Source organism: Lepidothrix coronata, unplaced genomic scaffold (genome assembly GCF_001604755.1).
Source record: "Lepidothrix coronata isolate B3197 unplaced genomic scaffold, Lepidothrix_coronata-1.0 Scaffold246, whole genome shotgun sequence".
NCBI classification, from domain to species: domain Eukaryota; kingdom Metazoa; phylum Chordata; class Aves; order Passeriformes; family Pipridae; genus Lepidothrix; species Lepidothrix coronata.
The window spans coordinates 350765-378705 of record NW_016690426.1 but is presented as its reverse complement, the minus strand read 5'-3'; the positions used below and the strand labels follow the sequence as shown (position 1 = coordinate 378705).

Here is a 27941-nt window from a genome sequence, read left to right as displayed (position 1 = left end):
ACACGCCAACATCTGTTCTTGGGTATAAAGCTTCTGGGATTTGGCATATTTTCATCTGCTAAATGACGAGACAGAATAGCAATCCAGTTTATGGCTCATGAATTTTCCACGGTTTCTCTCTCCAGGCTCCTGGGGCTTGACTTGCACATTCCACGTGACTGTGTGTTACGAATAGCTTCTCAGCCACATTTGATAAAAGATATGCTACACTGAGCAGAGCCTGAATTCTCTGAGTTGACACCTTTCAAATGCACAGCAGTAAACGGTGTTTCCTCCTCGGTGTCTGCTCGCAGAGCTCCCAGATGTGGGGTGAGGAAACCCCCGCAGCCTCCTCTGCGGGCTCTGGGCAGAGCCCATTAAATGTGTCCCTAACAGAGCCTGATCCACGGGTGACCTCTAGAAGTGCTGTGCATTGAGTGTTATATCTCAGCTGAGAAATCTATAGACTTGTGAGACGCTGTTTCAGGGGTGCTCCGGGTGAGCCTGGTCTCCTCAAGGTAATTAAGCAGTTGCTTAATTGCTCCATTACTCTTCGGTACAACGATCCCGTGCCCAGAGAGTGTGAGTTTCAGAAGGAAGGAGGCTCTTTAGCAGAACACCGAACTTGACCTTACATATCATCTTCAGTACTTCAAACCTGATCAAGTTTGGTGTTGGTTTAAAAAGATTCACCCCCAAGATTTTTACCCATCCTGTGATCAACCGAGTGGCAAAGCACTAAACGTACCGACCCCACAACCCACGTAAGCAAACCTCGACTTTGCTGAAGCAATTTCACAGCCAGTGACAGATGTGTGCAGGCTGAATGAAAAGTGTTCAAGGCTAAAATGCATAACTTCCCATCACTGTGAAGCTCCAGTGTGTCATCACTATCCATATTCATTGCAGCTCATCAACTCCATGCAAAACATATGAGGCACAATAACGATGGCACCCTGCCCATCGTTGGATTAGCAGAACAGAAGATTATACCTTAAAAAGTCACAGCTGGTCCAAAGCATCACTGAAGTTATTATTCAGAGGCAAGGAAATTCAGGTATCTGTTCTGTGCTGTCCTGTGAGAGGATCTGCACACTGGTGCTCTTGCATGTTTTAGGAAGTTGGCTCGATCACTGGGCAGTATTTACTGATATTTACTGATGTGTATTTTAGTGCCTGCTTGTGCAGGTTTATCCTTCATCCTGGAATTGTGCATTCTATAGCAACATTCAGCATTCCTGGTAAGAGTGGGAAGATATGGCCCTGAAGGCTGAGTTACGAGTCATGGAATGGTTTGGGGCAGAAAGGACCTTAAGGACCAACTCGTTCTACTGCCTGCCATAGACAGGGACACTTTCCAGTATCCCAGGTTGCTCCAAGCCCCATCCAGAGCACAACCAATACAGTCATGGATCCTCCAGGAATAACCTCAAACACAAACCAGTTTGTAGCTCCATGTGGTGCATCCCAGCTTTTGTGTTGGGAGAGGCAGCCAGTGGTTGACTCGTGTGCTCTCTCTGCATCCCATGGGCTTTGTTAATTAGTTTTCTTTACAAAGTAAAATCATTCCAAGCATCCTCAGCTTAGAATCCCAGAATGCTTTGGGTTGGAAGGGATCTTAGAGGTCATCCAATTCCAAGCCCCCAGCCGTGGGCAGGGACACCTTCCACTAGCCCAGGGTGCTCCAAGCCCTGTCCAACCTGGCCTTGAACACTTCCAAGGATGGGGCAGCCACAGCTTCTCTGGGCAACCCGCCTTTAGCGTGGCCTGGTGTTTAAAGCGGCCTCTATGGAAACTTCGCAGGGTCTGTGCGTGCCTCCGGGGGGACGCGGATTTTGCGATGGGGGTGACAAAGTGACGGTGGGAAGAGGAAGCAGCAGCGGGGGCAGAGCAAACCGCGGGACGCGCGTGTCCGCAGGCGGAGGGCGGCGGGACACCGCTGATGTCCCCGGGAGCCCAGGGGCAGCGCTGATGTCCCCGGCAGCCCAGGGGCAGTGCTGACATCCCGGCAGCCCAGGGCAGAGCTGATGTCCCCGGCAGCCCAGGGGCAGTGCGAATGTCCTCGGCAGCCCAGGGGCAGTGCGAATGTCCTCGGCAGCCCAGGGGCAGTGCTGACATCCCCGGCAGCCCAGGGGCAGTGCTGACGTCCCCGGCAGCCCAGGGGCACCGCTGACGTCCCCGGCAGCCCAGGGGCAGCGCTGACATCCCCAGCAGCCCGGGAGCAGTGCTGACGTCCCCGGCAGCCCAGGGGCAGCGCTGACATCCCCGCAGTCCGGAGCAGCCCGGGCGGGCGGGGCGGGGCGGTGCCGCCGAGGGGGCGGTGCTGCCGGGCCGGGCCGGGCCGGGCGGGCGCTGCGGGGCCGCCGCTGCTGCCGCTCCGCTCCCGCTCCCGCTGCCGCTCCGCCGCACCATGGGCGGCTCTGCCTCCGCGCCGCTGGACGACAGCAAGTGCACCTACATCCGAGGTACGGGGGGCTCGGCGGGGCTGCGGGGCACCGCCGCCGGGAATGCCGCCGGGAATGCCGCCGGGAGCGCTCCCGGGCATCCCCGCGCATCCCGGCGCCGGGCACGGCGGGGTTTGCGCTGGATCCTAGAGGCCGGTGGAGTTTGGAGCGCTTCCTTAAGCGGCGATGCACTAAACATTCCCGCGGAGGGACTGTAAATAGACGGTAAAAACTTTAGGGAGCGAGGGAGCGATGCGGCTGAATCTGCTCCGGTGACAGCAGATCCCGATCCCCCAGCGCCGGCAGCTCCCGCGGCACCGGGGTCTGCCAGGCTAAATCAGATCCCGACCATACACTCTCAGGCACATGGTGTGACTCTTGGGGTGTCCTGTGCAGGGCTAAGAGTTGGACTCCATGATCCTCGTGGGTCCTTTCCAACTCAGCGTGTTCTGGAATTCTGTGATTCATATGGCCTGAAGTTTTGCCAAGCTTGCTTCAGGCGGTGGGAACACTGTAGCTGAGTATTTAGGTAAACTGTTCAGATTGTCTAAGGACATTCCTTTATCCCATTAAAATGTTAGGAAAGAGAAAACAAACAAAAAACCACTTTGAATTACGCTTATGGCTACTAAACTATGAAGGAAAAGAGCATAAATCGGTATTTTAGGGGGTATTTTTGTTACTTGAATAGTTAACTATGAAATACATCTTACTCTTGCCTGTCTACCTGTGCTGCTTATCGGTAAGGGGGCAGGTAGAGTATTTACAAAGCAAATTTTAAGGCTGGAGATTTACAAGTGAAGTAAAAGTTTGCATGAGAAAAGGAGGCCCAGTTCCAGCACTTCATGTATTATGCATGTGGAGCCTGCAGAGTCCTCTCTGCTGTGGACTGGGAGATCAAACCCCGTGGATTCAGGCCGGAGGATGACTCCTGGGTGGTGCCCACAGCCCAGCTTGTCCTGGGATTCTGTTGCTCCGGGATTTTTTTGTGGTGTAGAGGGAGTGCAAATGTTGAACTGCTCCTCTGTCAGGACTCTTTTGAAATCACAGTGGGTCTTTCAAGAGATTCCCATAGTGGGAAAGATGTCCAGTTATTAAATGGTTTCCACCCAAAATGCAGTCAGCAAAGCTACCGGCGTCACATGGAGAGATTTTTCTATTGTGCCCTCTCAGTATTGTCATTTGTTCCTGCCTGGTTGAGGGTGGTTTCCAGTCCCATCAGAGCCATGAGGGTGCGATCCCCATGGATTTCTATTTTTCTTTACACTTATCCCTATGCTGCAGCCAAAGTTGCATTTCCATAGTTTCAAGTTTCTGGTCCCTGAGTTGTGAGCGCCTGAAAAGGCTGATGACTACTTACTGCAAAAAAATATCAGGAAATTCAGGGAGCTGGTTGGCTTCTTCACGGCTGTGCAAGAGGAAACCGTGCAGGTCCTTGCCCTGGACATCATCTAGAATCACAACTGGGAGCTGGTGCCGGAGGGTTGGGAAATCCCTCCGTGTGAAGCGGGGCTGGGTGTGTGTCTGAAACTTCCCTCAGCTCTCAGGGAGGGGGCCTTTGCCACGCTGGGAGCTGGGCAGCTCTTCAGACACAGCTCTGGTTTGCCTGTCACATCTCTGCACAGGCAAGAGAGAAAGCCAAATCACTGTGGAAAAGGGAATGAAAGCACTGTGCTCATCCCCTGGCGTGTCTGCTGTTCTTACTGTAAGTGAGGATCCCCCACTCTAAGCTCCTGCTTGGAAAAATAATTAATGAGCCACTTTGTACAGAGACTGTCAGTGAATTAGCACTTCCGAGAAGGAAAAGGAATCAGGAAGAGCATCTTAAATCGAAACAGAGTGCAATGCAGCCAGCTCACCAGACCTACTGCTGATGCCGAGGCTGGAGTCTGTAAGACTCAGACCTTGCTTATCTGTCTGACACTCTTTGGGGTAGGTGCAGAGTGAGCTGGGCTGAGCTCCCCTCGGTGGAACAGGAAGCAGGCTGTAGCAGTAAGGCTGTAGGTTGAATAAACAGCACGTTTTTCAGCTGGCTTTGTAAAGCTTAGGTGTGTTTTTGTGGTGGGCTGGGAGCTTTTGGGGTTCTTTTCCTCCAAAGATGATGCAGGGGTGTCCTCAGGAAAAAGGGAAGGGAGAGGACCTGTTTTTTGTCAGCAGAACTGTCAGTCTATAGTGCTCGGGAGGGGGATTGTGAGACAACAAGCCCAAGGATGTGCCTCACACACCCTACTCAGAGGCAGCAGCCAGCAACACTCTCCAGACCAGACTTTGTGCATTTTGGGGTGCTCGCTCAGACTGCCCCAAATATCAGTAACCTCGAGACAGGAAATCCTGAGTGTTACTTCAAGTGAGAGTTTGGTCTAGTCCGTGGTTCTTGTCCTGATGGTGTAATTGAATTTCTTGTTGCTCTAATGGTAATTTAATTTGCCTGAAATTAAATGTGTTGTAAAGCCTGGTAGCTCATTTAGACAACATTTAAGCTAAAACACAGTGTAATGAATGGAAATGAGATGCTGAGGGTGAAAGGGGTGGATGTCCTGTGCAGGGCCCTGAGCTGGACTCGATGATCCTTGTGGGTCTCCTCCAACTCAGGATATTCCATGATTCCATGATTCTGTGATACAGTACAGTTCTACAGGTTTTCTAAGTTCCAAAAGTCTTTGAGGGATGAGAGGAAAACCAAAGGAGGACAGGAACCATGGGATATGTAAAATGATGTTAAAATATGTAAACCCATTCAAATAGGTGTCTGTGTAAGCCATCAAGAGCCTGGCCCTGGCAGAGGCACCCCCAGGGAGAGCCTGGGAGACGCTTTGCTGGCTGTTGGTTCCCCGTGGGTAAGTTGGAGCCTTGTCAGACCAGTTGGAGAAATGAATCCCAGAGAAAATCAGGAAGGCATCCTACGCGGCGTCTCTGTTACTGGAACCAAAGGCTGTGATTTCCACCTAAAACTGCTTTCCACTTCTGTGCTCTTAAGGAATCAAAAAATGGTAGGATTGAACCAGCCAAACTGCAAAGCATTGAGAGCTGGGGCAATATCTTGGGTAATATCATGACCTGAAAGTCAGTAAATATAACTATTGACCTGATGATGTGTGTTTCCTGCAGCAAATAGTGCCTGAGAAGAGAATATACGATGCCAATGTGTGATTTTTTTCAAGTGGTCTTTGCAGGGCGATACGTGTGAAGCTGTGCTTGGAATGGCAAGGGCAGGGATCATCCCTGTGAAGTCTGAATCAACTGCCTAAAGACTTATTTGGGGATGGAAATGCTTTGAAAAACAATTTTTATAGTTAGAAAATTAAGAAACTATATGTATTTATATCTCACTTTGCAAGCCATCACAGCATACTTTGTCTTTTTTGAGTAGACACGAGTGAAAACTGGTCACTGTTGTGGGATGAAATTGTGAGTAAAATGTCAACACTCGATATTTGTTACTCCTACCTGAAGGAAATCACTGTCACAGAACAATAATGGAAAAATGAGTCAGCAGGGACTCCTGTGAGCGCTGGGGACAGTTTGTGTCCACGGGGAGAAGGTGGGTGGAGGATATTTAGGGGAGAGTGGGAGGCCACGTAGTGCCAGCAAGGAGGAGTGGGGCAGAAAGCCAGACCACATGCACTGCAGCATTACTGAAACCTTAGTTTCAAAGGTGTCTTCTGTGCTGTGCAGCATGAGCCTGTTTTTCTAACCATACCTATGGAAAAATACGTTTTCCCATTTATTTTAGGTCCATAAGATATTTTAAATATGTGCACATTGTAAGCAGTAAAATGATTTAAAGCCCTCTGAAATGAAAAGAAAATTTTATGGTAATTCCTTCAGGTTTTTGGACTGAGGTCTTGAAAACAAGGACTTGTGGGAGAGATAATCCTTCTTTGGGGGTGGTTTGGGGGACGACATGGGGATTATTCAGGATATGAGTGAACTGGAGTTTAAAGCATGGCAGGAATAATTAGGAGACTGGGAGTTGGTCATGTGAAAAGAGTTTATTATAAAAATTCCTGCTTTCAGTTTGATGAGGCATGGGCTGAACATATGATGGGAGGTGTTCATTGGGTGAATTAGGCATCTAATGATGCCTAATAAGTGCTCCACCCAACAAGGAGTGGTCCAGGGTGGGAGAGGGGAGTTCCGGACTCAGGGTGCGCTCGTTAAATCGGGGGATAAGGTGGAATTGGCTGTTAAAGCAGCTTAGTGTGCTCTGAGAGACTGTGCTGGAGGTTTCAACATTGCTGATGGAAAATTTGTGCTTTGGTTCTCTAATATTAGAAAAGGAACAGTCAAGGAAGTGGATCTGACAGCAGGCAGAAGGTGGAAATGCCCTAAAGTGTTGATGATCTTCCATTTCTGCCATGTCAGCAGCAGTAGGGGGGACCCAGCTCTGCCCTGTCACGTGTGGTGTGTTGGGAACAAATCTTTTTTAAATTTGGAGAAGTGGAGAGATTTCAAGCACCCAACACGAGTAATTTCGGCAGGTGCATCTTCAAAAGAGTTCAGTGTACAGAAAATGGAACTTCCTTGAGGGTTATTTTTTATTAAAGATGCTCAGTGTGCTTGACCGTATCCCATCCACCCATTTCTGCAAACATACAGCCATGCAGTGGATGAAGCCCTGTAGTCATTGTATTTTGATTTGTTTGTTTAAATGCAGTTTTTCTTTCTTCCTTCCCTTCTTTTCCACCTCTTTCCTCACCCAGGCAGATAGGACAGTCCAGCCAAGGGGCACAGTGACAGCGCTGCGACCCTGCGGCACCCAGGGACGTACCCACTGGGTTTCCTCATTGTTTAGGACATTCTTCCAAGCAGACTTTCCAGCTCTTCTTCTTCTCAGTCGGCAGTGAAAGCTGTTACTTAATGTCTGTAAGAAATTTCTTTCTAGCCCTTTGTTTTGCCAGTGAATGTCAGTGTGGTATTAGTTAAGACGGGGGTATTTTTGTATGGTGATAAAACACTGTAGGTGTGTTCCTACAAGGTGCACCTTACTTGAAAAAGCAGAGAGAGTCTCGATATTCTGTCATGTTTTAGAGACTGAAGAGGAGCCTGGTTTACCCTTTACGTGAACGACAAGATGAGGAAATGAGTTTCTGGCCTTACAGGAAAGCCTCTGAATAAACTCCATGGGTTGTATGGAGATAAGTCGCCCTGGCTCGAAGGGACATACCCCGAGTGCCTGATAGAGCTCTGCAGTGACATTCCCAGCCAGCGTTCACAGAGCTGGGAGCAGGGGTGTTGGAGGATGGAAGAATGACTTGGAATTAATTGTGGAAAAGTTGGCCTTTTTCTGGACAGGCACTCAGGCCGGATGTTGGATTTTCTGCTTTCAAGTGTTGCGTATCCTTCTGGGTTTAATTTGGGGTGAGACTGCAAGTGTAACATTTTTGTCAAGTCTGGCTGCACTTACTGCCTTTTCTCTCAGCCTGTTACAAGCTGAGCTGTGCTGTCTTTGGGACATCCTGGCTGTTTTCCACTGGTGAGTGTGGCTGCAGCATCACACAGAGCAGGAGTGCCCCGTCCCTGGAAGTGTCCAAGGCCAGCTTGGACGGGGCTTGGAGCAACCTGGGCTAGTGGAAGGTGACCCTGCCCAGGGCAGGGGTGGAACAAGATGAGCTTTAAGGTCCATTCCAATCCAAACCTCTCCACGATTCTTTGAGTGTGCTGTCTCTCTGGACTTGCCCTTCGAGGCTGCTTTTCCTTTTCATGTTCTGAGGTTTATGGTAAAAGCTGATAGGATTTACCTGCAACTCCAAAAGTCTGTGGAAGAGGCAGAGCAGGATTTTCTTTTACAAACGTGTATTGAATCCAGAATTCATGACAGTGCCATCCAGTCCAATCCAAACAGGCATAAATATCCACAGAATGAAAGAGTGCAGTAAAGCTCATAGGAAATTTGAAGTTCAATAAGTATATGAGATTCTATTCTATGCACCTTGCAAAGCTTCCAAGTTCTTGAAGACCTTAAGAAATGAGATTTTGAAGGAAAATCCTTTTGGCTTTACTTGTTTTCTTGGAAGTTTTAGTGCTCAGAGAGGTTGTTGCTGTTGGAGCCAGTGGCACATTTTCATCCCACAGTGTTGATAAATGGTGCCAGCCTGTGCTGGAGAGGAGAGGCAGCTTCTCTTGGGTTTTTATAGTCTTTAATTCAGGGGTCTGGGCACTTTCTCTTAGGTTTCAACTGAATGCAAGCAAAAGGCATCCGGGGATGTGATTGATGGGAAAGTTATTTGCCACCCACCTTGAACAGAATTTACTGTCCTTGGTAACTTCCCAATTTCAGCTTTGGGAGATCAAGGCAGGATATACCTTCTCTGTTCAGCTTCCATTTCTCATATAGTCCCATTTATTAACTTCTCTCAAAAGCAGCCACATTGCCTTGCAACAGGCACGACCAAGAATTTCCCTGATCAAAGCAGGAGGAGATTTTGTTCTTCACTTTGTCAGTTGTCTGGGATCACATCCCATTCACCTTCTGGAAATGGCTTGAGGTTTTCCTAAACCCAGAAATCCCAGTTACCCATTTTGTGTCCCAGCTTTGCCTTCTACCAGAGCATGTGGGAAGTTGAGTTATTCTCCCTACCTGTTCAGCAGGATCATCTCAAGCTCCCTTAAACCAAACCAAAGCAAACTCTACACAAGAACTACCCTTAAAGATGATGTGCTGCATTACTGGGTTTGAAAGCCAAAAGGTGGCCTCTTTCTGCTAAAGAAAGTCTTTTTTTGGGTAGTGTGAGGGAAGGGAAACCACCAGGGGTAGGGGAAGATGTGGCATTTTTCATGGTTTTCTGCTGTTTCTGTAGAAGAAACTACGTACAACGTTGAATTGGGCACGAGTGTCAGTGCAAAGAGCTTCTTCTCAATAGGAAAAGTGAGAAATAGGCTCATCTTTGCCAAAAATTCTGTAGTTGAGAGGCACGCTGTATGTGTGGAGCCTGCTGCACTTTTGTACTTGATATTTTCCAAAATCTTGAAGACTGGTTGTTCTTCAGTTATTGCAGCTTGGCCACAAATTATAAGACAATCTTTGCATCTGATAGAGATTTTATGGATATTAAGGGGAGAAGAAGCAAGCACTGAGGTGATGAAAGCAGCTTTGGTGGTGGTGCCTTTGGGCAGTGGCAGCTGCCAAGCCAGTGTCTAGGTGGGGAAGGATGGTATCCTTAAGGAATGGGCTTTTAAAGTAGAGCTTTTCCCTTTGCATGGAATAAACAAGCTCTTCTCTTCACACTCACAGAACAATTCAAAGTGTTTCAAGTTTTGGAACATGCATGCAGGCATTTTCCTTTCTTTTGTGGTTAAAGGACAGTAATGAAACTAGGCCAACTCTTAGATCAAAGCAGGATTAAAGCTCATGCAAATGGCTCAAACTTGTGTGAAGAAAGGGTTTGCCTGCTTGGGTCTCCTAAAAACTTTATCCTGTATCTTTTTATTAGTCTTACACATAAAAAAAGTTTGCTGGTCATTCTGTACTGACACTTATTTTGGTATGTGTAGGCTAAGATTTTGGTGAATTAATTTCTCTAGGTATTTAATTAAGTGTTAATTCTTGAAATAATAAGCCTTTAATCTTCATGCATCTGTGAGGAGTTAACAGGTCTGACACGAGCAGTTGCTCTTATGCTTTGGGAAGTACTGAAGCTTTAAGCCTAAATATTTAGGTCATCTCAGTGTTACTGTTATTTAGTTATTGAATCTTTTTTATTGCATTTTTTTTTAAAGCTAAGTAGCAGGAAGTAGAAAACAAAAGCGACGCTGACTCTTGGGTTGTTCTGGTTAGATGAGCAAGAAGTTAAAAGCAATATAGTTTTCAAAAACATGTAGATTGTTTTTGTATGTTGAAATTCCTCTAGGAAATAAATGAAATCAGGAATAGTGTAATTATTTTGCAAATAAATTTTCTAGTGCAGAAGCAGTGATTAAAAATAACCTTTTGATGTTGATTTTGAGGTCGATTCTATCCTGTGCTGCTGTGCCCTGAGCAGTGTGGTTCCTGAGGAGTGGGCAGGTGCTGCAGAGGGTGACACCCATGTTGTGGGTGACATGTTCAGTGTTTCTGTGCAGTCCCTGTTCAGGGCCCGACCAGCCAAGTGTGTCCCAGGCAGTTTTTTGGGATGTGGATGAGGGGAGGCGCCACGTCAGCTGTGGCGGTTGGTATGTGTGTGCTGCAGGTGTGTGGTCATGCTCTGGCATCTCAGAGGGTGCTGTGCCAGCCCTGTGCTCCTTTGGGATTCCTCAAAGCACGCCTGGCACTGGAGTGCCCGAGGCTGAGCTGGGTGCAGCGATCCCGCTGCTCCATGCAGAACAGCAGCAGGTTTCTGGCTTGCTCCCTGCTTCCCGTGTGTTCCCGGGAGCAAGCCACGGTCTGTCCTTCAGAATAAATTCTGCTTTTAGGATTTGTGCAAAGTGAACGTGTCAGCTGACCTTCAGGTTGTTTTTTCTTCTGCTGGCACAGTGAACGTGGTGCCTCCCTCCCGTTACCAGTTTCTTCCGCGAAAAGCCACCCACGCCAGTGCCTGGGCTGTTTGTGGGCTCTCCACTGACACCATCTGCACTGGTGAAACCTTTTCAAATCATAGTGGACTTGTAAGGAGATCGCTGGTGCTGGTGTAAGGCAATCCATTCATAGCTCCCAAAAATGCTGCAGTTTTTCTGGGTCCTTTGTGCTTCCAACAGGCAACGCACAGAAAAGGTCATTTAGGCCTGAATTTCACATTGGTTGTTGTCTGGTGGACATGTTGGTCCTCACAAAGGCTGTTCGTGGTACAAACAGGGTAAAGCAATCCTTGTGCTTGGTTGTTTACTGTTTAAGCAGGAAAAACATGCAAAGATAAAGCGGAGGTCCAGAGAAACAAAGGCACGGGACCAGGTTGTGGCAGGCCCAGGAGAAGCAGCGTGTGCCAAAGCTCTGCAGCAGCTCCAGCTGTGCCAATGGGTCCCAACCAGGAACACTTAATGAATGAGGGACGTGCCAGGGGCCAGCTGGACCTTCAAGCACTCGTGATCACAGAGTCATAGAATCACAGAGCATTTGGGGTTGGAAGGGACCTTAAAGCCCATCCAGTGCCACTCCCGGCCATGGGCAGGGACTCCTTCCACTAGCCCAGGTTGCTCCTGACCTTGGACACTTCCAGGGATAGGGCAGCCACAGCCTCCCTGGGAAACCTTCACTACTGCTTCACTACTGTCTGAGTAAAGAATTTCTTCCTAACATGGGATCTAACTCTGCCCTCTGTCAGTTCAAAACTGATCTCCCTTGTCCTGTCACTATCTGCCCTCTCCTGCCTTTTTATAGGCCCCCCCTTAACATAGTGAAAGGCTGCCATAAAGTTTCCCTGAAGCCTTTTCTTCTCCAGGCTGAACAATCCCAGCTCTCTCAGCCTGTCACTAAATGCTTTCACATCCAACCTTAGAAAAAAAGTGCCTACAGCTTCTTTATATTATAAAAACATCTGGGATTTCCCCTGAAGGTTTATGTTCCAGGTGAGGGGAGCTGCAGGTTCTGAGGGGCTCAAAAGCTGTCTCTGTCCGTGCACACCAGATGCCTGCTCGCTTCCTGGGATGGCCCAGTCGCTGGAGTAATGCCTCCCTGGATTTACTACTGGTTTTCAGTTCTGTGTGCTTGGGATTCCAGCTAAAAAAATCATCCTCATGGGCCATACGTGGAATCCTGCTGCCTGCCAAGGAGCTTTTCCTTGCTCTTTTCAGAGATATACAGGTATTGTTGCTTCAGACTTACAAAAGATGCCACCACCATCCCACCCACTGGCATCCATCTTACCCCTCTCCTTCAGCCCCTCTCATCTCTTGTCTCAGGAAGGGGTTTTTAAAGCTTCACGTGGTGTTTCCTTCCTCTGCATGAAACCTCAGTGGCTGTTTGTGCCAGGATTCTCTGCAGGGCTCTGTCTTGATGTTGGTAACTGAAGACCTGATTCTTGAAGCAGCGTTGGGGATGTTAAACACTTTGGGTGAGCGTTGCCTAAAGACCAGCTTGCTTTTATAGGACATGATATAGAGAACCCTTCTGTATTTTCCCTTGATAGTCCACATATTGTAGTGGTCACAGTAGAGGAAAGGCAAGCTTCCATCATCCCCAGGCAAAGATTTAATGGCAAGGTCTGTGCAAAAGAAAGGAAAAAAGGTTTTTTTGCTCTTTAGGGTTATTCTGTAAAGCAATATCACTATAATTTAGTCTGCCAGACACTTTCCACTGTTTGCAGTTGCAGATGAGGCTTTGCCAGCCTTCAGCTGTCCAGACTGAAGTTTCCATGCTGAGTGTCTGCCTCAAGTTGCTGTTTTGAGAAAACTGCAGCTAAAATGGATGAGCTCTTTTTCTTTTTCTTTTTTTTTTTTTTTTTTTTTTTTTTTTTTTTTTTTTTGTGAATTAAGCTAAAGAAAACATGTTTTTCCTCTCTTTGGATGATCTGTTGAGCAGCTCAGGCGTATCCTGCAAGAGCAGGGAAGGGGTTGGGGGCCATGGAGTTGGAATAAGGGAAACTGGAGGCGAGTGGGCTGCTATTCACCAAGTAAACACAACTTTGTACTCTGTAAGTTTATGTGTGAGCTGAGAAGGTTCATGGATCTGGAGCCCTGAACTCATCGCTGGTGTCTCCACGAGGTTGGAAAGGCAGCTCTTAGGTGTATTTTCTGTTGGCTTCATTCAGTAGGAAGCCCCGGATTTGTTGTTTGGGTTTTTTTCTTTCCTTCTGAGATTTCCTGTGCACCTGCCAAGCTACAAAGCGCCGTGCAGGCACCACTCAGCTGATCTTCCTGCTGAGATACTGGGAGAGGTGCTGGTGTTTGCTTTCATGCATGAGGATTTATGGCTGTTAATCTGCGGCTTGACAAACCTAGTGCTTAATTTTTCAGGGAACTGGCCATTTTAGTGCTCTCCCCAACTTTCCAGGGGGCTCTGGCTGTGCTCAGTTGTGTCTGCAGGCACTCAGCACTTCTGTACGTTGGAAAAGAAGGTGGCAGGAGCCATATGGGAGCTTCTGCCGTGAGCGACACACATTTTACCCAGCTTCACATTTTGGAGCAGACACAGAGACTGGATCTGGTTCTTTGGAGTGGTATTTACCTGCTTTTAAATATAAATCAAGTCTGTACTATTTCCAGCTCACTGTGCCAGAAACTTTGAGAAGAAGTTGAGTAGAAGATGATATTTTTAGGTGTGATTGTAAAAATAAAGTAGTTTTAACCACAGGTGCTTGTGCTCCATCAGTCTTTGCTCTGAGCCCAGGAAGCAGCAGCAAAGCTACTGAAGCCAGGGGTGTTTGGGGTTAGTGACGGTTTGTGAGCGTGGCTGGAGGGGGTGTCCGGATGTCGGGGTTGCATTTGATGTGTCTGCGAGGAGGAGCCCCATCGTCTTCCAGATTGTCAGCTGATCTAAGCTGATGGTGGGGTTTGTGGTGCTTTTGAGAAAAGATCAGTCATAGAACGGCGTGGGTGGGATGGGACCTTACAGCTCATCCAGTGCCACCCCCTGCCATGGGCAGGGATACTTCCCACTATCCCAGAGTGCTCCAAGCCCCGTCCAGCCTGGCCTTGGACACTTGCACTTGAACAAAGCTGTCCTTTCGACAGCACAGGAGGAAATGGCCTTGAGCTGCACCAGGGGAGGGTCAGGTTGGACATCAGGGAAAGAAAGGGTGGTCAGGCCTTGGCAGGGGCTGCCCAGGGAGGTTTGGAGTCCCCATCCCTGGAGGTGTCCAAGGATGTGGCACTCAGTGCTCTGGGCTGGGGGACAAGGTGGGCATCAGGCACAGGGTGGGCTCAATGATTTTGGAGACCTTTTCCAACTGTTATGAGTCGATGGTTCTGTGATGTCCTGCTAGACCAAAGGTAAGCTGTGGGGAGGGAGAGTGCCCAGAACAAACCCGAGGCTCTGGTGTGAAACGCTCCCGAAATCTGTGACAAAAGAAGCTTCTGTAAAAGACTTTAAAGGTTGGGCATTGAGGGCTTGATGTGTTCCCAGTAATCCCTTGGGAGCTGCGGCCAAGTCGTGGTGACCAATCCTAAACTGAAGCAGCATTGGGGTTTGTTGGGGGAAGAAGCAGAGTTCAAAGTGAATGAAGGAGGAAGGCCCCCATCTCAGTTTATCACCAACTTCCCTCAAGTTTGGAAAAAACATGAAGCTGCTCAGCACACGTTGTACCAGAAAGGGGGTGACTAAAGCTGATACCACACCAAGAGACAAGGGGGTTACCAACGTAAACAAACATCCAAACCCAGCGTGTTGGTTGGAGCAGAAAACCCTCCATGGTAATCTGGAGCAAGAGCTTGTGGTTTGGTGGTTGCTCATCTTGCCACATGGCTTTTCCTTCGCGTGCCTTAAATACCCCGGCAGCAGGAAGTGTGGTCAACTGAAAGGTTGCTGTGCTCTTTCCTGTAACACTTGGCCTTGGCAGGTGTTACTTTTGTGACCATAAACCGACTTCACACTTAGGGGGTGCTCCTGAACCGGGCTCTCGCTGGGCGTCGGGGCTGAACGGTGCAGGTGAGCACTGCCTGGGGTTTATTGTTACCACCTGCAAAAGAGTATTTTGAAATAAAACCCAGCCTCTCTGATGGCTCAGGGTCTGGAGTTCTGCTGTTGGAAGGGATGAGTGGGTTTCTAAGAGGCTGACCCAGAATGCAGCTGATTTGGGGCTGGTGCACAGAACGTGGGGTTTCTGTGGCCGTTATGTGCAGGCTGAACCAGTGCCAGGGCTGTGAGTGTGCACAGCCTTGGGAGGATGTGAAAGCTGTATTTCAGATGAGGCCCATCTCTCTATTCATAGTTTTAACTTCTTTTTGGATGATGAGAATGGAGACATCTGTAAAAAGTAATGTCCCCCTTCCTTCCAGAATCAGGCTATTAGTTTTCCAGCTGTTGGCTAAGACAGGTTTTCCTGTTGGAATAGCTTTTGTCTGATGTAAGTCTAAAACAATATGGCTATGGTAACTGAAAATATTTCTTTGTCAATTCTAGTTGTAAATCCAAGTGTTTCTATTCATTGTTGCTTCTCAAAGCAGCTGTTTGATTCTGAAAACCTTATGGAGTCTTCCAGTGAAGTGCACACTGCTGATAAAATGCAGTTTTGCCTGTATTCTGCATTTTCTTTACCATACTGTGTGGCTCTTTTTCTTTTATCCTCGTGGTGAAGTCTCACAATTCTGGAACACGCTCTTGCTTTCCTTCAGAAGTCCCATTGTCTCGAATAATGCAAAGACAAACCCATAACGTTCATTCATGTCGTTCTGGGTTGCAACCACAATAATATGGACTGTACTGTCAGCTGATGCCATTCTATATTCATAAAACACGCTTGGGGTCTTTTTTTAGTTCTGCAGAGTTTAAAGATGAGCTTATTAGGCATCTCTCTGATGTGTAATTATTCCAGACTGAACAATATGTTAATCAGAAGATATGCAATTTATATACAGTAGACAAGCAAAGAGTGTATGTGTAAAAAAGGGGGTTTCCAGAGCAGATTTGCAAGAAAACTCGGTCTAATGCATTTAAGAGACGTTTATTTTTATTTAAATAACTTTCTTTAAACAGCACACCACGTTTGCTGGCTAGTGAAGCAACTTTACTTCTGTATCTTATCTGTTTCTTGACTGTAATTCTGTGTTTTCTTTCAGTTTTGAGATATGGTATTTTACAAATTAGAGGAACCCTCGGAAATCAAGAGTTTAAAAAGCATGTCAGGGTATCTGCTCAGTCTGGAAGCCAGGGCTGCACTGTCTCCTCTGACTTTCTTCCCATTGCTCTGTACTTGTCGTTCTTGAATGAGATAAGATCTGATGCTTCCGTGTTTTCCTTGCAGCAGTTTCTTCTGAAGCACACCAAGCAGATATTTTTAATACATTCACACAAAACTAGTAATGGTTAGAATTTCTGCTAGCATTCAGACTTTCAGCTTGGCTTCAGAGGTGCTGAGCGCCCACCTGGCACTGGGGGTTGGCCTCCAGCAGTTCTGCAGACACGAGCAGTTGCCTCTCACCGGTGGCAGCAGACGTAATTTTCAGAAGTGCCTTGGAATCTTCAGTGTGTGCTGTCCTCTTAGTGCCAGAGGCACTTCTGAAAGGGAAATAACTACAACACAAGGACATAACCCTCATTACTGGTTCTGAAGAGGTTGTAAGGAGACGGTCATCTCCTGGACTGTGGGGTTTGTGGCTCTTGGTCCCTCAGAGGACGTGCCTGCAAGCAGAACTGGAACGCAGGGGTTAAAGGTGAGGCCTGGGTTTTGTTGTCCTGGCCTCGGAATTTCTGAGACTTGCAAAGAAAAAGCTGTGACTCCATTTAGACCCAAACTTTTGGAGCCAGAAGGTTCAACTTGGCTGATTTGTTTTTGTAGGCTTGGTCCATCTCTACTAATAGAGCTCAGAGTAGAGCAGAGACCATAAGATGCTCTTTTTCAACACTGTCTCTCCAAGGGTTTTCACTGAACATTAAAAACGACCCATGAATTCTACTGGTGGGATTTGTGAGTACAGTTTTCAGAATTGCTGGCCTGTTCTGGTTCTGTCATCCTTTTCACTGCTCTGCTTTTTCATTAACCAAGAGCCTGACAGTTTGTGTGAAGCTGCTGGGTTTATGCAAAACCTGTGGTGAAACTGTTGGTGAAACTGTTGGCTCAGAGATGCTTGAAAGGGTAAATAGCAAAGAAATAGTGTCCCAGGGTACCAAAAAGTTTTGCTATTGCATGACTAGCATGTGGCCTAAGTAGATCTCATCAGAAGAGATGCACTGTGTATGTATAGCAAAGGTCCTTCGGAGTAATAATAACTGGTAGAAAAGTCTCTGAAAGGTTATTGTGGATTCAAAAGCTCTTGAGGGTATTTTGAAGCTACACTGGATGCTGTTAGGTGGGAAAATATTTTGTAGAAATTCTGGGCTCATGCCTCATTTCAGCAGGCTGGTGAAGTCCATCAGCCCAAGTGAAGATAGAAGATGGATTTATGTGGTTTTCCCTGCGCTTATTTCTCAGAAAGCCACAGGCTGACTTTGAGCCACCCTCAAAGAATGCAAACATGGCTAAAGATGTAGCTGTAGTGAGGAAATGCAGACAGCCTTTGGAGGGATTCAGGTTTGGATGAGACTGCAAATGAGCTTTGCTGTGTTAAGGGCAGGACGTAGATATTGGACACTTCCATGGGCTCATGGCAAAGTTTTGCAGAGCAGCCCTGCAGAGGCTGCAGCAAAACCCAGAAATCTCGTACACTCTGCTTTAACCTCTGCTCTAAGAGCCACTGAGTAGACAGGAGCTAAATATGTTTAAAGTTGCATCATTAGTGATTACTTCTGCATTCACAAAATGAAAATGTAATCTCATAGACATAAATTTGCCAGATAAAACTCCTGTGACACAAAAGCTGTTTTGTTTTATTCCTGTCAGCTCTTGCACGTTGCATTCTTAGAGCTGGTTTGTTCTTGATGCATTTTGCAAAACCCAGAGAGATGAAGAATTTAAGTTTTAATATGAACAAACAAAGCAGAGGACTATATTCTTCTCCAGAAAGAGAGGATATATCAGTGTCCATCAACAGGAACTCAAATTGGATTGAGGGGAAGACCTTTACAGAGACCCGTGATGGAAGAGCTGAGACTTACAAAACCAGAGCTCCATAACCAATCATACAAAGGCAAGAGTGATGAAAGCAAACTGTTAAATGCACTGATTAAAGAATTGTCCCCATGGGCAAAAACCGAGCCTTAAATATCTCCTGGCTATGTGTTGTCACAAGTCAAGGTGGACGATCAAGTCGTTTTGGTGTGTCTATTCACTGAGGCCCTGCTGAAGACCTTGAGAGGCACAGGGTTGTTGGGAACCTGCAGGAGAGCTCTCACCAACCCATTTCCAAAGAAATTCTCAGGAACCAATTCCTTCTTCTTAATAACAACCTGCCCAGCTGCTTTTCTGAGCCCAGGAGCTCACGTGGCCCTGCTGTACAAACACAGCGCTGGAAGAAGGTGGGTTTGATTTGGGATTTTTCCTTTCAAGTCGTGTCGTGTTGTCACAAGCCCTTCTGAACATGAAAGATAAATGGAGTAAGGAAATGAGGCAACTTATCTTCTTTTTTTTTTTCTTAATAAAAAGGAAGGAGCATTGAAACGTTGAGGCGGAAGAGCCGAGCGGCCGAGGAGCCTCAAACACACGTTTAGTGAGAGGGACAATGACCGAGCGGTGCTTCTTCCCGGGAAGTCTTCTCAGAAATGGAACAAACAAACAGCAGCACTAACCCTATTGTCTGCCCAGTGGTGCTTTCATGAGCACTGAGGAACTGAAACTCGTCCAGGCAGAAGGAGGATAACGTGCAGCCCTTGGCAGAGTGACAAGTGGCTGGATGTAACCCCTCGGGATCACAGAGCGGGATTGCGCTGGCTGGGAGTGGAGCTTGGTGAATCCAGCTCCACGGAGGGAAGGAGGCGACTGGGAGGCTCCACCTGCAGAGCTGTGTGTCACCCCTTCCCCTGGCAGCAGGGCACACCGGGGCTGGGCCTGCGGGCAAACACTCAGTGGGGTCCAGCCTTCCTCTGAGTTAGGGGTTAAAAACAGAAGCCTGAGAAAGAAAATAAATGATTTTGTTGGAACAGCATGCTGGAACAAAGAGACCTGAAACCCTCAGCGGTGACTGTAAGATAAAGGTCTTCCTTTGTATGTGTCCTCTGTGCCATTTACATCAAATTATTTCTGAGCACAGTTCTTCTTTTTCCCTTTTTCCTTAAATTCCTCTAACCTATGACCTGTGACCTGGGGGTGTTTCTTGTGCCTTTAGTGATGTGGATTGCTGGCACTGGTGGGTTGTAGGAGAGCAGACGTGGGGAATGCAAAGATAATCCTTCATCTTTGGTACTGCTGAAGCTGCACAAAGTTAGGGGATGTTTGGATTTTTACTTGACCCCTTTTCAGGATAAAATTTCTGGAATTATTCTAGATTTTCTAGCAGAAAGTATACTTCTATTAGTCAGGTACCAGCTTTAACCCAGAAGAATCAAAAGCAGAAACTCTGCCGAGTAAGGAATGATTAATTAACGGGTCCTTTTAGCTTTGGGGGAAAAAAAACCCAACCCTCCAAAAATGTTCAAATCACTTTGTTTCCTTCTGTAAAAGAAGTGCTTTGGAAGTACTGGCATCTTGATTATGGCCTTGCTCAACTTTGGATGGGAGAAAAGAGGGAAAAGAAGGCCACTGGCAGGTGGCCACTGCCACGTTGAGAGGTCCCAGGCGTGCCAAACCTGCTTTGAAGTAGGAGGTGGTGGATGAGCTGGTACCACTTCATGGTGTTCCTCCACTACCTTGAGTTCCAAAGCTGACCTGTTGCATCACAGAGCTGTAGTTTCTCTTCCCCATCCATAATATGCACAATAAAACAGACTTTTTTTTTTTTGGTTGTTTTACACAGGACCGGGTGAGCAGATTTATGTCATAATTACACACTTGTCTTCTAAGCTCTTTACCTTAATTGATGCTTTTTAGCAGCCACGTGAAGAAACCTCCCCCACAGGATGAGGCACCATCTCCTATCTCTTCTGCAGAATTAAACCCCCAGTGAACAGTGTGGTTCTTCTGGGAGACATTATCATCCATGGAGCAGTAGAGAAGGGTTTGTTTCTAAGAGGAGAGACTTTCAGTTGCATTAGTATAGACCCTTTAATGCTTGGCAGGATTTCCTGCAGAGTGTGAATGCGATCCTTTTTTAATCCACTCATTTCTAAAGATTTAGCAAATGCGTTTAAGGATATAATCTTATTTTTTCTGAATGTGAGAGCAGACTATCAGCAGGGAGAAATTGTCGTGGTGAAAGATTAACCACAGCGTAGTGCTGTGGAGCATTTTTGTCTTGCAGGTTGTGTCAGCCTTGAACAGTTGCTCCTGTGGCATCTTTATGGCCAGCACAGTCCATGTGGCATCAGGAAGTGATCCCGTTGTGTCACCATGGGATGCCTCGTAACAACAAAATACATGTGTGGTTGAGGAGATTTTGAAATGATGCTTCACTCAAACTTCTAAGTTTTTTTAAAACAAGTCCTCCCATCCTCTCCCCAGGGTTTTGCTGTGACAACAGTTAAATTTTCTTGCAGTCATATTCCAGTATTATAACATGGAATTAGTGAGAGCCTGAAATAGTGCATAAAAATGCACTGTGTGAAGGAAATATGATTCCATTTTTGTTGTGCAAGCTCAGTGTAAATTGGGAGGTGGGGTAAAAAAATTCCTTGGAGTGTGAGCTGCATTTTACATATTCCTCTTCCTGTAATACAAAGTTTTATTAGAAGCTTAATATTACATATATATGTGTGTATATATATATATGCATATATATATATATATAAATATTCCCTTTTAAAAGAGGGGGAAGAGGAATAAAATTGATTCTTGGTTTTTACAAAGGGTTGGCTTTTTGTCCCCCTCCAAACACCCTTCCACAGCTGCTGCCCTGCGGAGCACCAGGGTGAGTTGGTGTTGGCACGAGCCAAGAAAAACAGATTAGATTGGAAAATGGCCCCAGCTGGCACACCTGGGTATGGCCTTGGGCTTCAAACATCTGAATGGTGCCAGTTGTTTGGGTTCAAATCTGTGTATTTCCCCACTTGGTGTTTCGGGGTTCAGAGTGCCAAGGGGGAGCTGGGAGGCTGAAAGGATTTTCTGGGATAAAATGAAGTGACGTGGTTGTGGTCTTGGAAAGCCATCAAAATAAACATCCATGCTTTGAGACCTCTGTTCACCTTAGTTCAGAGACGAATCTTGAGTTTACCCTTGCTTGGCACAGAAAATCCTTTGGAAATCATGATATTTATTCATTTTCAGTGCATATGGGACCCAAAAGAGAACCAAACACCTTAAGACTTGGTCAGAAAAATTGGAAGGAAAGGGGACCTGATGGTACCTTTATTCTCTTTTTGTTACCCACACGTAGCCTCCTTCCATTTTGTGGAGTTTGTGTGTTTGTTGAAGAGAAAGGGAATAAGATCCTACCATGGGATAATGACCTTCTGCTACAGTGCTTAAAAAGTGATGCTTTGTGGGAAACGTTGGACTCTGAGGAGTCCATCTGGGCTGACTTACACCAGACTGCTGCTGAAAGGACTGAGAATGCAAAGGGAATAAAGGGAATTGAAGGCTAAGGTAAGGAAACCTCAGCGTAAATGAGGCACTGCATGGAAAGGTGTGTTTGTGTGTGTGTTTGTGTGCGTGTACTCATAGCTATGTCCAATGCCATATAATCCTCTGAGTAATCTTGTAATAGAGCCATGTAGTATGGCAAAATTTGGCAAAGTAATTAAGAAAAAAGAAATTAGTAAAAGTCTCCCACGAACTATATGAGCACCCACCAGGCATTGCACAGCATTAATTTTTTGAGGGGGTGTGTGTCTGTATAAATATATATATATATTTTCAGAAAAACCTTCCACTAGTGTCATGAGGATGGTTCTTTCTGTTATCTGTGTCTCCAGTGTGACAATGTTTTTTTGTTAGTTTGCCTTGGGGATGGTTGGGCAGTAGAGTAACTGGCTGCTGTCACCCGAAAGGGAGGGGAGAGGGAATACATCATCCTGATTTAAAGGGTGATGCAGCATTGGCTTATGTTTTATGAAAGCTGTTTAAATGTTCCCAAGAAATATTTTTGTGTGACCTACTGTGACGTGTAATGTGATGCCGAGATCTGGATTGGAGAAAGCTGCTCAGGACATGCTTGGTGTCTGTGACCCCATTAGTGGCTCAGGGAGTTAAAAAAATCCCCAAAACTTGAAAACCATTGACTATCCCCAAATTTACTTACTGCAGAATGCAGTTTAGCTCCTTGTGAGCCCCAGGAACTAGATTAATTTGTTTTATTAAGTCCCTAGTTCTGGTGGTGCTCTGAAAGAAGCTCATAAAGAAGGTATTGTCAGACCATATTCTAGCTGGATGTGGCCATGGGTAGTTGTTTGTAGACAGAGCGTTGCTGCTTCTCACCCCATTACCAATAAAGGGCTTGTTGGGCTTGTTTCAGCTTGATTAACCACAGGCTTTGGCCTTTATGTAATTCATGGTTATGAGGGCTTTTTTAGCCCGACAGAAGTGCAAAGGCAACTGGTGAGATCTTCCTTCTCCCCTCAGTAACGCCTGGGCAGCGGGAGGGTTGCAGAGCTGGCGGCTGCTGTGTGAGAGAGGAGTGTCTGATCTCACTGCTCACAATTCAGGCACTCCGAGCTTAAAGTTTCACTCCTTCCCATTGTTTTCCCTGCCCCCTGCTCCAGACCCCTCTGTTTAGGGGGGCCATCACACTGCCAGTGGCTTCCTGGGGTTTCTGTCCCCTCTGAGTGCTGGTGGAGCTGCTCGTGCAGGACCCATCTCCGTCTGGAGGGGTTGTCCATCCTTTTCCCCCTGCACCAGAGGTGACCCGTGTGGGAGAAAGGATGAAGCAGCTGGGGATGTGCTGTCCCAGGGCTGGCATGAAGTGCAGGTGCCGAAGGAGTGGATGTACCTGCTGGAGGCAGCTCCTCCATTTCAGGTGGGCACGAGGTCTGTGCCACCCCAGCCTGTTGCTTGACAGTTGTGGGTTGATACTAAATCCATTTCCCTGGGCATTTCCATCTCAACTGCAGCTGATCTGAAATAAAATTCCCTGGCAACCTGTAGAGCAGTGAGAGGGAATCACACGCTTCTTGTAGAGGATGCATGGAAACAGCATGGTTGAAGTGGAGGTGTCCTCCAAAGAGTTCCAGGTTATAGCAAACCCAGGTGCACCCTGGTCTGGCAGGAAGAGGGGAAAGGAAAGCTGTCTGTAGGACTGAGTGTCGAGTTTGACCCAAGAGCCAGTCTGTGTTTACACAGGATCAGTGCTCTGCATTTAGTTTTGCATTTTTTAATAATCAGAATTAATTTCAAATAGCGAGTTCCATTGTTAAATCACAAGCTACTCTTGGGAAAACAACCTTTTTTTTTTTAGAATGCATGAGCTCTGTCTCACTCAGATCTGTCTGCTTCCTCTGAAGCATGGGATGCTCCCGAAGTTGCCTGAGAGGAACATTATAAGTATATAAACCTATGGAATCTGTGGGATAATTGTCCATGTCAGTGTAAAATCCAGCCTCATTTAGCAGAGCGCTCGAGGAAGAGCAAAGCACTTGGGTACAATTGTAGCAAGGGAGATCTGCAAGGCTGGAATGGAGCCTGTTATTTTTGGCACCTCCTTTGCTGTGGATCAAGTTTCCATGAACTTACCAATGTGTTTGTTTAGTTTGCTGTGAGAGAGAGGCTTCGCTTCTGGTGGAGCCCAGATTTCACACCCACAGGCTCAGCTGACAAACTTGAGAGAAAATCTGGGTTTTTTTCACAAGACAGCATCGATTTCTTCCTATAGAGAAGATAGACTGAGCACCCAAGGAGTGATTATTGCTGAGATTTAATCAGAGGATGATGGGGGTGATGGGTGTTATCCTCTCCTGTGCACTGTTTAGGGTGACTGACAGGAATTGTACCAGTGTCACTCAGTGGCTGTGTTGCCAGCTGATGATTTGGGCCTGGGTAGTTACAGCATTGTAAATTTTTGATAAGAGCAGCCTCCATTAACAGAAAACGAGCTGAGAGTAAATAATTGGTTTGGGTATTTTATCAGGTGCAAACCACACGTTCCTTTCTGGGGAACAGGGGTGGCTCCACCGGAGCCCTTGGCTTGGCTGAGTGCAGACAAACCTGTGGAGAGGTGATCCAGCCAAATCTGAGCCTGGGATTTGGGTCTGCCCTCCCTTTTGGTCAGAACAGGTATTAAGTCCTGACTCAGGAGTAATCGAAATACTGTTTTATAAATAAAGATCAAACTGAGCTCTGCTTCCAGCAACAAAGAGGGAGGTTTGTATTGCCTCCCTGGAAGTGGAGGTAAAGTCTGGGAGCACTTTACTTTTAAACAGTTTCTGGGTGGTATTGTAAGTACTCCACTGTAGGAAAGAGGGAACCAGCTGCTGGTAATTCCTGGTGCACTGTTCCGTGTCCCAGAGCACTGGGAGGTGATGGGCACTGTCAGGGTATGCCAAAGGGAATTACTTTCCCAGAGCTCAGGGGGAGCATCTGCAGTCTTAGATGTTTACCTCCATCAGAGGTTCTGTTTGACTCAGACTTGGGATGAAGTTGGCCCATGAGCTGAACACTGAAATTAGTTTGTTAGCTCATTTTGCTGCTGCCTTGAAGTGCCATGAGAATCAGATTATGGATGTGGAATGAAGGATGGATGAATAGTAATTTCTAAGCTCTCAGTACTGAATTTGCTGTACAACATCAAGGCACACAGTAAAGTTTACAGTTTATCACTTAAAGCATGTCCCCAGTTGTGGGTTCCATCCTGGCTGGTGAAGCACCATGTGGGTATGATCAGCTGATCATTTTACATTGATTTCTGACAACTTTGATTGTGGCTTGGTGGAAGAAAACAAAGATAAAGTGATTTGTTCCTGTTCTGTCTCACCACTTCACTTGTTAGAAGTGCTGGATGTACTGACACTCAGCACACACAATGCTTATTTCTTTTAGGTTTTATTTTGTCTAGGATTTACTTCAATATGACAAATAATCTACCTTTTTACAGTTCATGTCCCCTGGGGCACAAAATGTGTTTTCCAAGGGGCATAAATAGTTTAAAAATATATATCCCCCAGCCCTCCACTGGTCATGGTATTTTTTTGAAACCCCTTCCAAAAAGTGATGAGTGCAAGCAATTGTGCTATGAAGAGGAAGGGACATGATCATCTTGCTGCTCTTGGAAGGGTCATCTTACTACCAAACACCAATATTTAAGTGAAATAATAACTTTTGTGGCAAGTCCTCGCTTCTTTCCATCCTTAACTTCCAAGTGGCTCAGGTGTGGGTGAGCAATCTCTCTCCTCCATGCCAGCCAAGACATTGTTGTTTTCTGGCCTTTTTCCCTGAATTTTCCTGCCCTGCCTCTGTCCTGGCCACTTGGCAAGGTGTTGTTGAGAGCAGTGAAGTGTGGCAGGGCGAGCTGTCCGGGCTGCACGTGGCCGTGCCACCAGGCTGGAAGCCAGTGGAAAGACCAGCAGGATTTCCTGGGAGCACTTGCCAAAGACTGCCCTTGCTTTTTAAAGCTATATTCCAGTTTATTTCAGTCCAAGCAGTGACACCTACACTGAAAAGTCGTGTATATGAGGCCATGCTGGGGGGCTGATGGCTTGGGAGTTCCATACAAGTGTCCAGCAAGGTGTCACATAGCTAAGAAGGTCAAAGGCAGTGGGAAAGCAAGAAGAAACCAATCCGAGGGATGATTACTGATTTCCAGAGGGACAAGTGGTAGATGTTTCTTGTTTCTCAGCACAGTGACATTTGTTTTTAGTCTCAAAAGACATATTGTTACTTGTGCTGCAGAACAGGAGATGCATCATGAAGCATCAGCGAGGTTTGTTCTGGAGCAGGATCTAAACCCTCAACAAAGGGGGAATGGACCCTCAGCACGTTAATTTGACAGAAATCCTTCCACCTCCACCACTGTTGTCTTCCCTGTTGGTAATTTTGGTTCATGGAATGGCAGAATACCCCGAGTTGGAAGGGAACCACAGGGATGACTGAGTCCAGCTCCCGGCCCTGCACAGGACCAGGAGGTTGCGTGGAGGCTTCACCTGGAGCTGACCAAGCTCTGCATTCTCCTGGGATAAACATCCTAGCTGCTGGGGTTCACATCCCAGTTGTACAGGCTGCGGCTGTGCCGTTGCCAGACCAACCAAGCGGGAAGGTTGGCCTTGCTCCATATAAACAGCCCTGACTAGGCCAGCCACGCTAAATTTGGAAAAGAATTAGGGGAACTCATTTTTCAACTGCCCTGGAGTATTTTATCTCTAGTTGCGCCATGTTATCATTTCATGGGAAGAGTTTCTGTTACTCATGACTGTTTCCATCGTGTTTATTTTCAAGTAGTGTATTTTTATCTTCTGTAAACCAAAAGAGTTTAAAGATCCGTGGGTGAACAATGGCTCAAGGGTCCGTCCACTTCTCTTCCCACCCCAGGTAGTGCTGAGATTCCTGTCGAGCCAAGCACTGCCAGGTCCTTGTGTGGTGCCAGTCACAGTCTCTTTAAATAAACTTTTCTTCTAATTTTAAGAGGGAGGAGATTTTTAATGCAGAAGTCCTTTGCAACAAGTAGTGCAAAGACTGGAAGAAAAGGCCTGAAACATTTGCTCCTCGATTCATATTTTGGTTGATCATAGTCTGCACATAAAAATGACATCAGTGTCACGCATCTCAAATATATATTATGAATTGCAGAGTTCCTTTCTCTTTAGTCATTGTCCTTCAAGCTGATCTAAGCAATGTTGACAGTGAAGACTCACACTTCTGAGGCCATTTAGCCATCATTGAAAGACTTTTGCAAAAATTGCAGATATTTCCTGCGATTGTTGGAAGTTTTTTCCCAACACCAGAATTCTGTTCTTTGTCCCACTTCCTCTACAAATTTTTACTACAGGATGCAGGCAGTAGTCAAAGGAGGTCCAGTGTCCCAGAGCCCTCTGCAACAGATTAAGAGGCCACTACAAACTGGAAAAGAAAAAGCCACGGTGGAAAAGAGGGGCAAACCCTGAGCAGGAAACTCCACCGGGGCCAACAACATCCTACTGCTGGCTGGGACCAGAGGGAAAAAATGCTCTAAAAAAGGTTTTGGGAAGCTTTGTCCTTATTTGGAGAATAAGTTTATGCCTCTGCCCAGAGCAGGCTGGTTTTTAAAGGGCTGGGATTTTCTGCTCCAGCAGCACCATATCCTGCTATTATACCCAAGCACATCCTGTAATCAGGAGGTCTCCAAAAATCTGTCTTAAAACTGAAGATTTGGAGTCCAGATTGTCACCCGGTGCTGTCCCGCCAGTAAATGTGTGCCAGACTTCCATAGGTTCCATAACTGATGGCTGGGCTCTGGCTCTGCCCCCCAGCCCTGCCCCAGTCCCCTCTGTGTGCCCAGGTCAGGCTCGTGGGGGCACTGGGTCTGTCTCCCATCGTGGTGTGTGATGGGAATGGGGCAGCAGTGGGACAAAAAGGGCTTCCAGCTTAGTGGAAGGCAGCGATCCCATTGATGGTTAAGAAGAAGGGGGCTCCAGGTCACCCCCCTGAGCTGGTTACCCGGGAGTGGCTGGAATGAAAGGTCGTGTCCATTTTGTAGCTTTTTCTTCCGCCTGCACATCCGTGCCAGGAAATTATGGAATAATTCATAGAATCACGGAGTGGTTTGGGTTTCAAGGGACCTCAAAGCCCATCCAGTCCCACCCCTGCCATGGGCAGGGACACCTTCCACTAGCCCAGGTTGCTCCAAGCCCCGTCCAACCTGGCCTTGGACACTTCAGGGATGGGGCAGCCACAGCTTCTCTGGGCAATAATCTCTGGCATAATTAAAAAATGTGGCTCTCTGAATGGATGAAATTGCCATTCTGGTAATGTCCTACATGAGGAGCAAATCAGAGCTGGACCTGAAATAAGCACCTTATAAAATCTCTTGCCATTGCCCATCTCTGTGAACTCCTTAGCAAACTAACTCGTTTTCCATGGCAGA

General features: G+C 46.8%; 1 protein-coding gene across 1 annotated transcript in view; it reads left to right on the top strand.

Annotated features, from left to right (window-relative positions):
• Nucleotides 1–2349: 2349 nt before the first annotated feature.
• FAM129A (family with sequence similarity 129 member A) overlaps nt 2350–27941 on the top strand; it is a 58665-nt gene continuing 33073 nt past the window's right edge. The window contains exon 1 of the mRNA XM_017834942.1: nt 2350–2444. Coding sequence (XP_017690431.1) covers nt 2390–2444 — 55 coding nt within the window. The 5' untranslated portion in view covers nt 2350–2389. The remainder of the gene's footprint in view (nt 2445–27941) is intronic.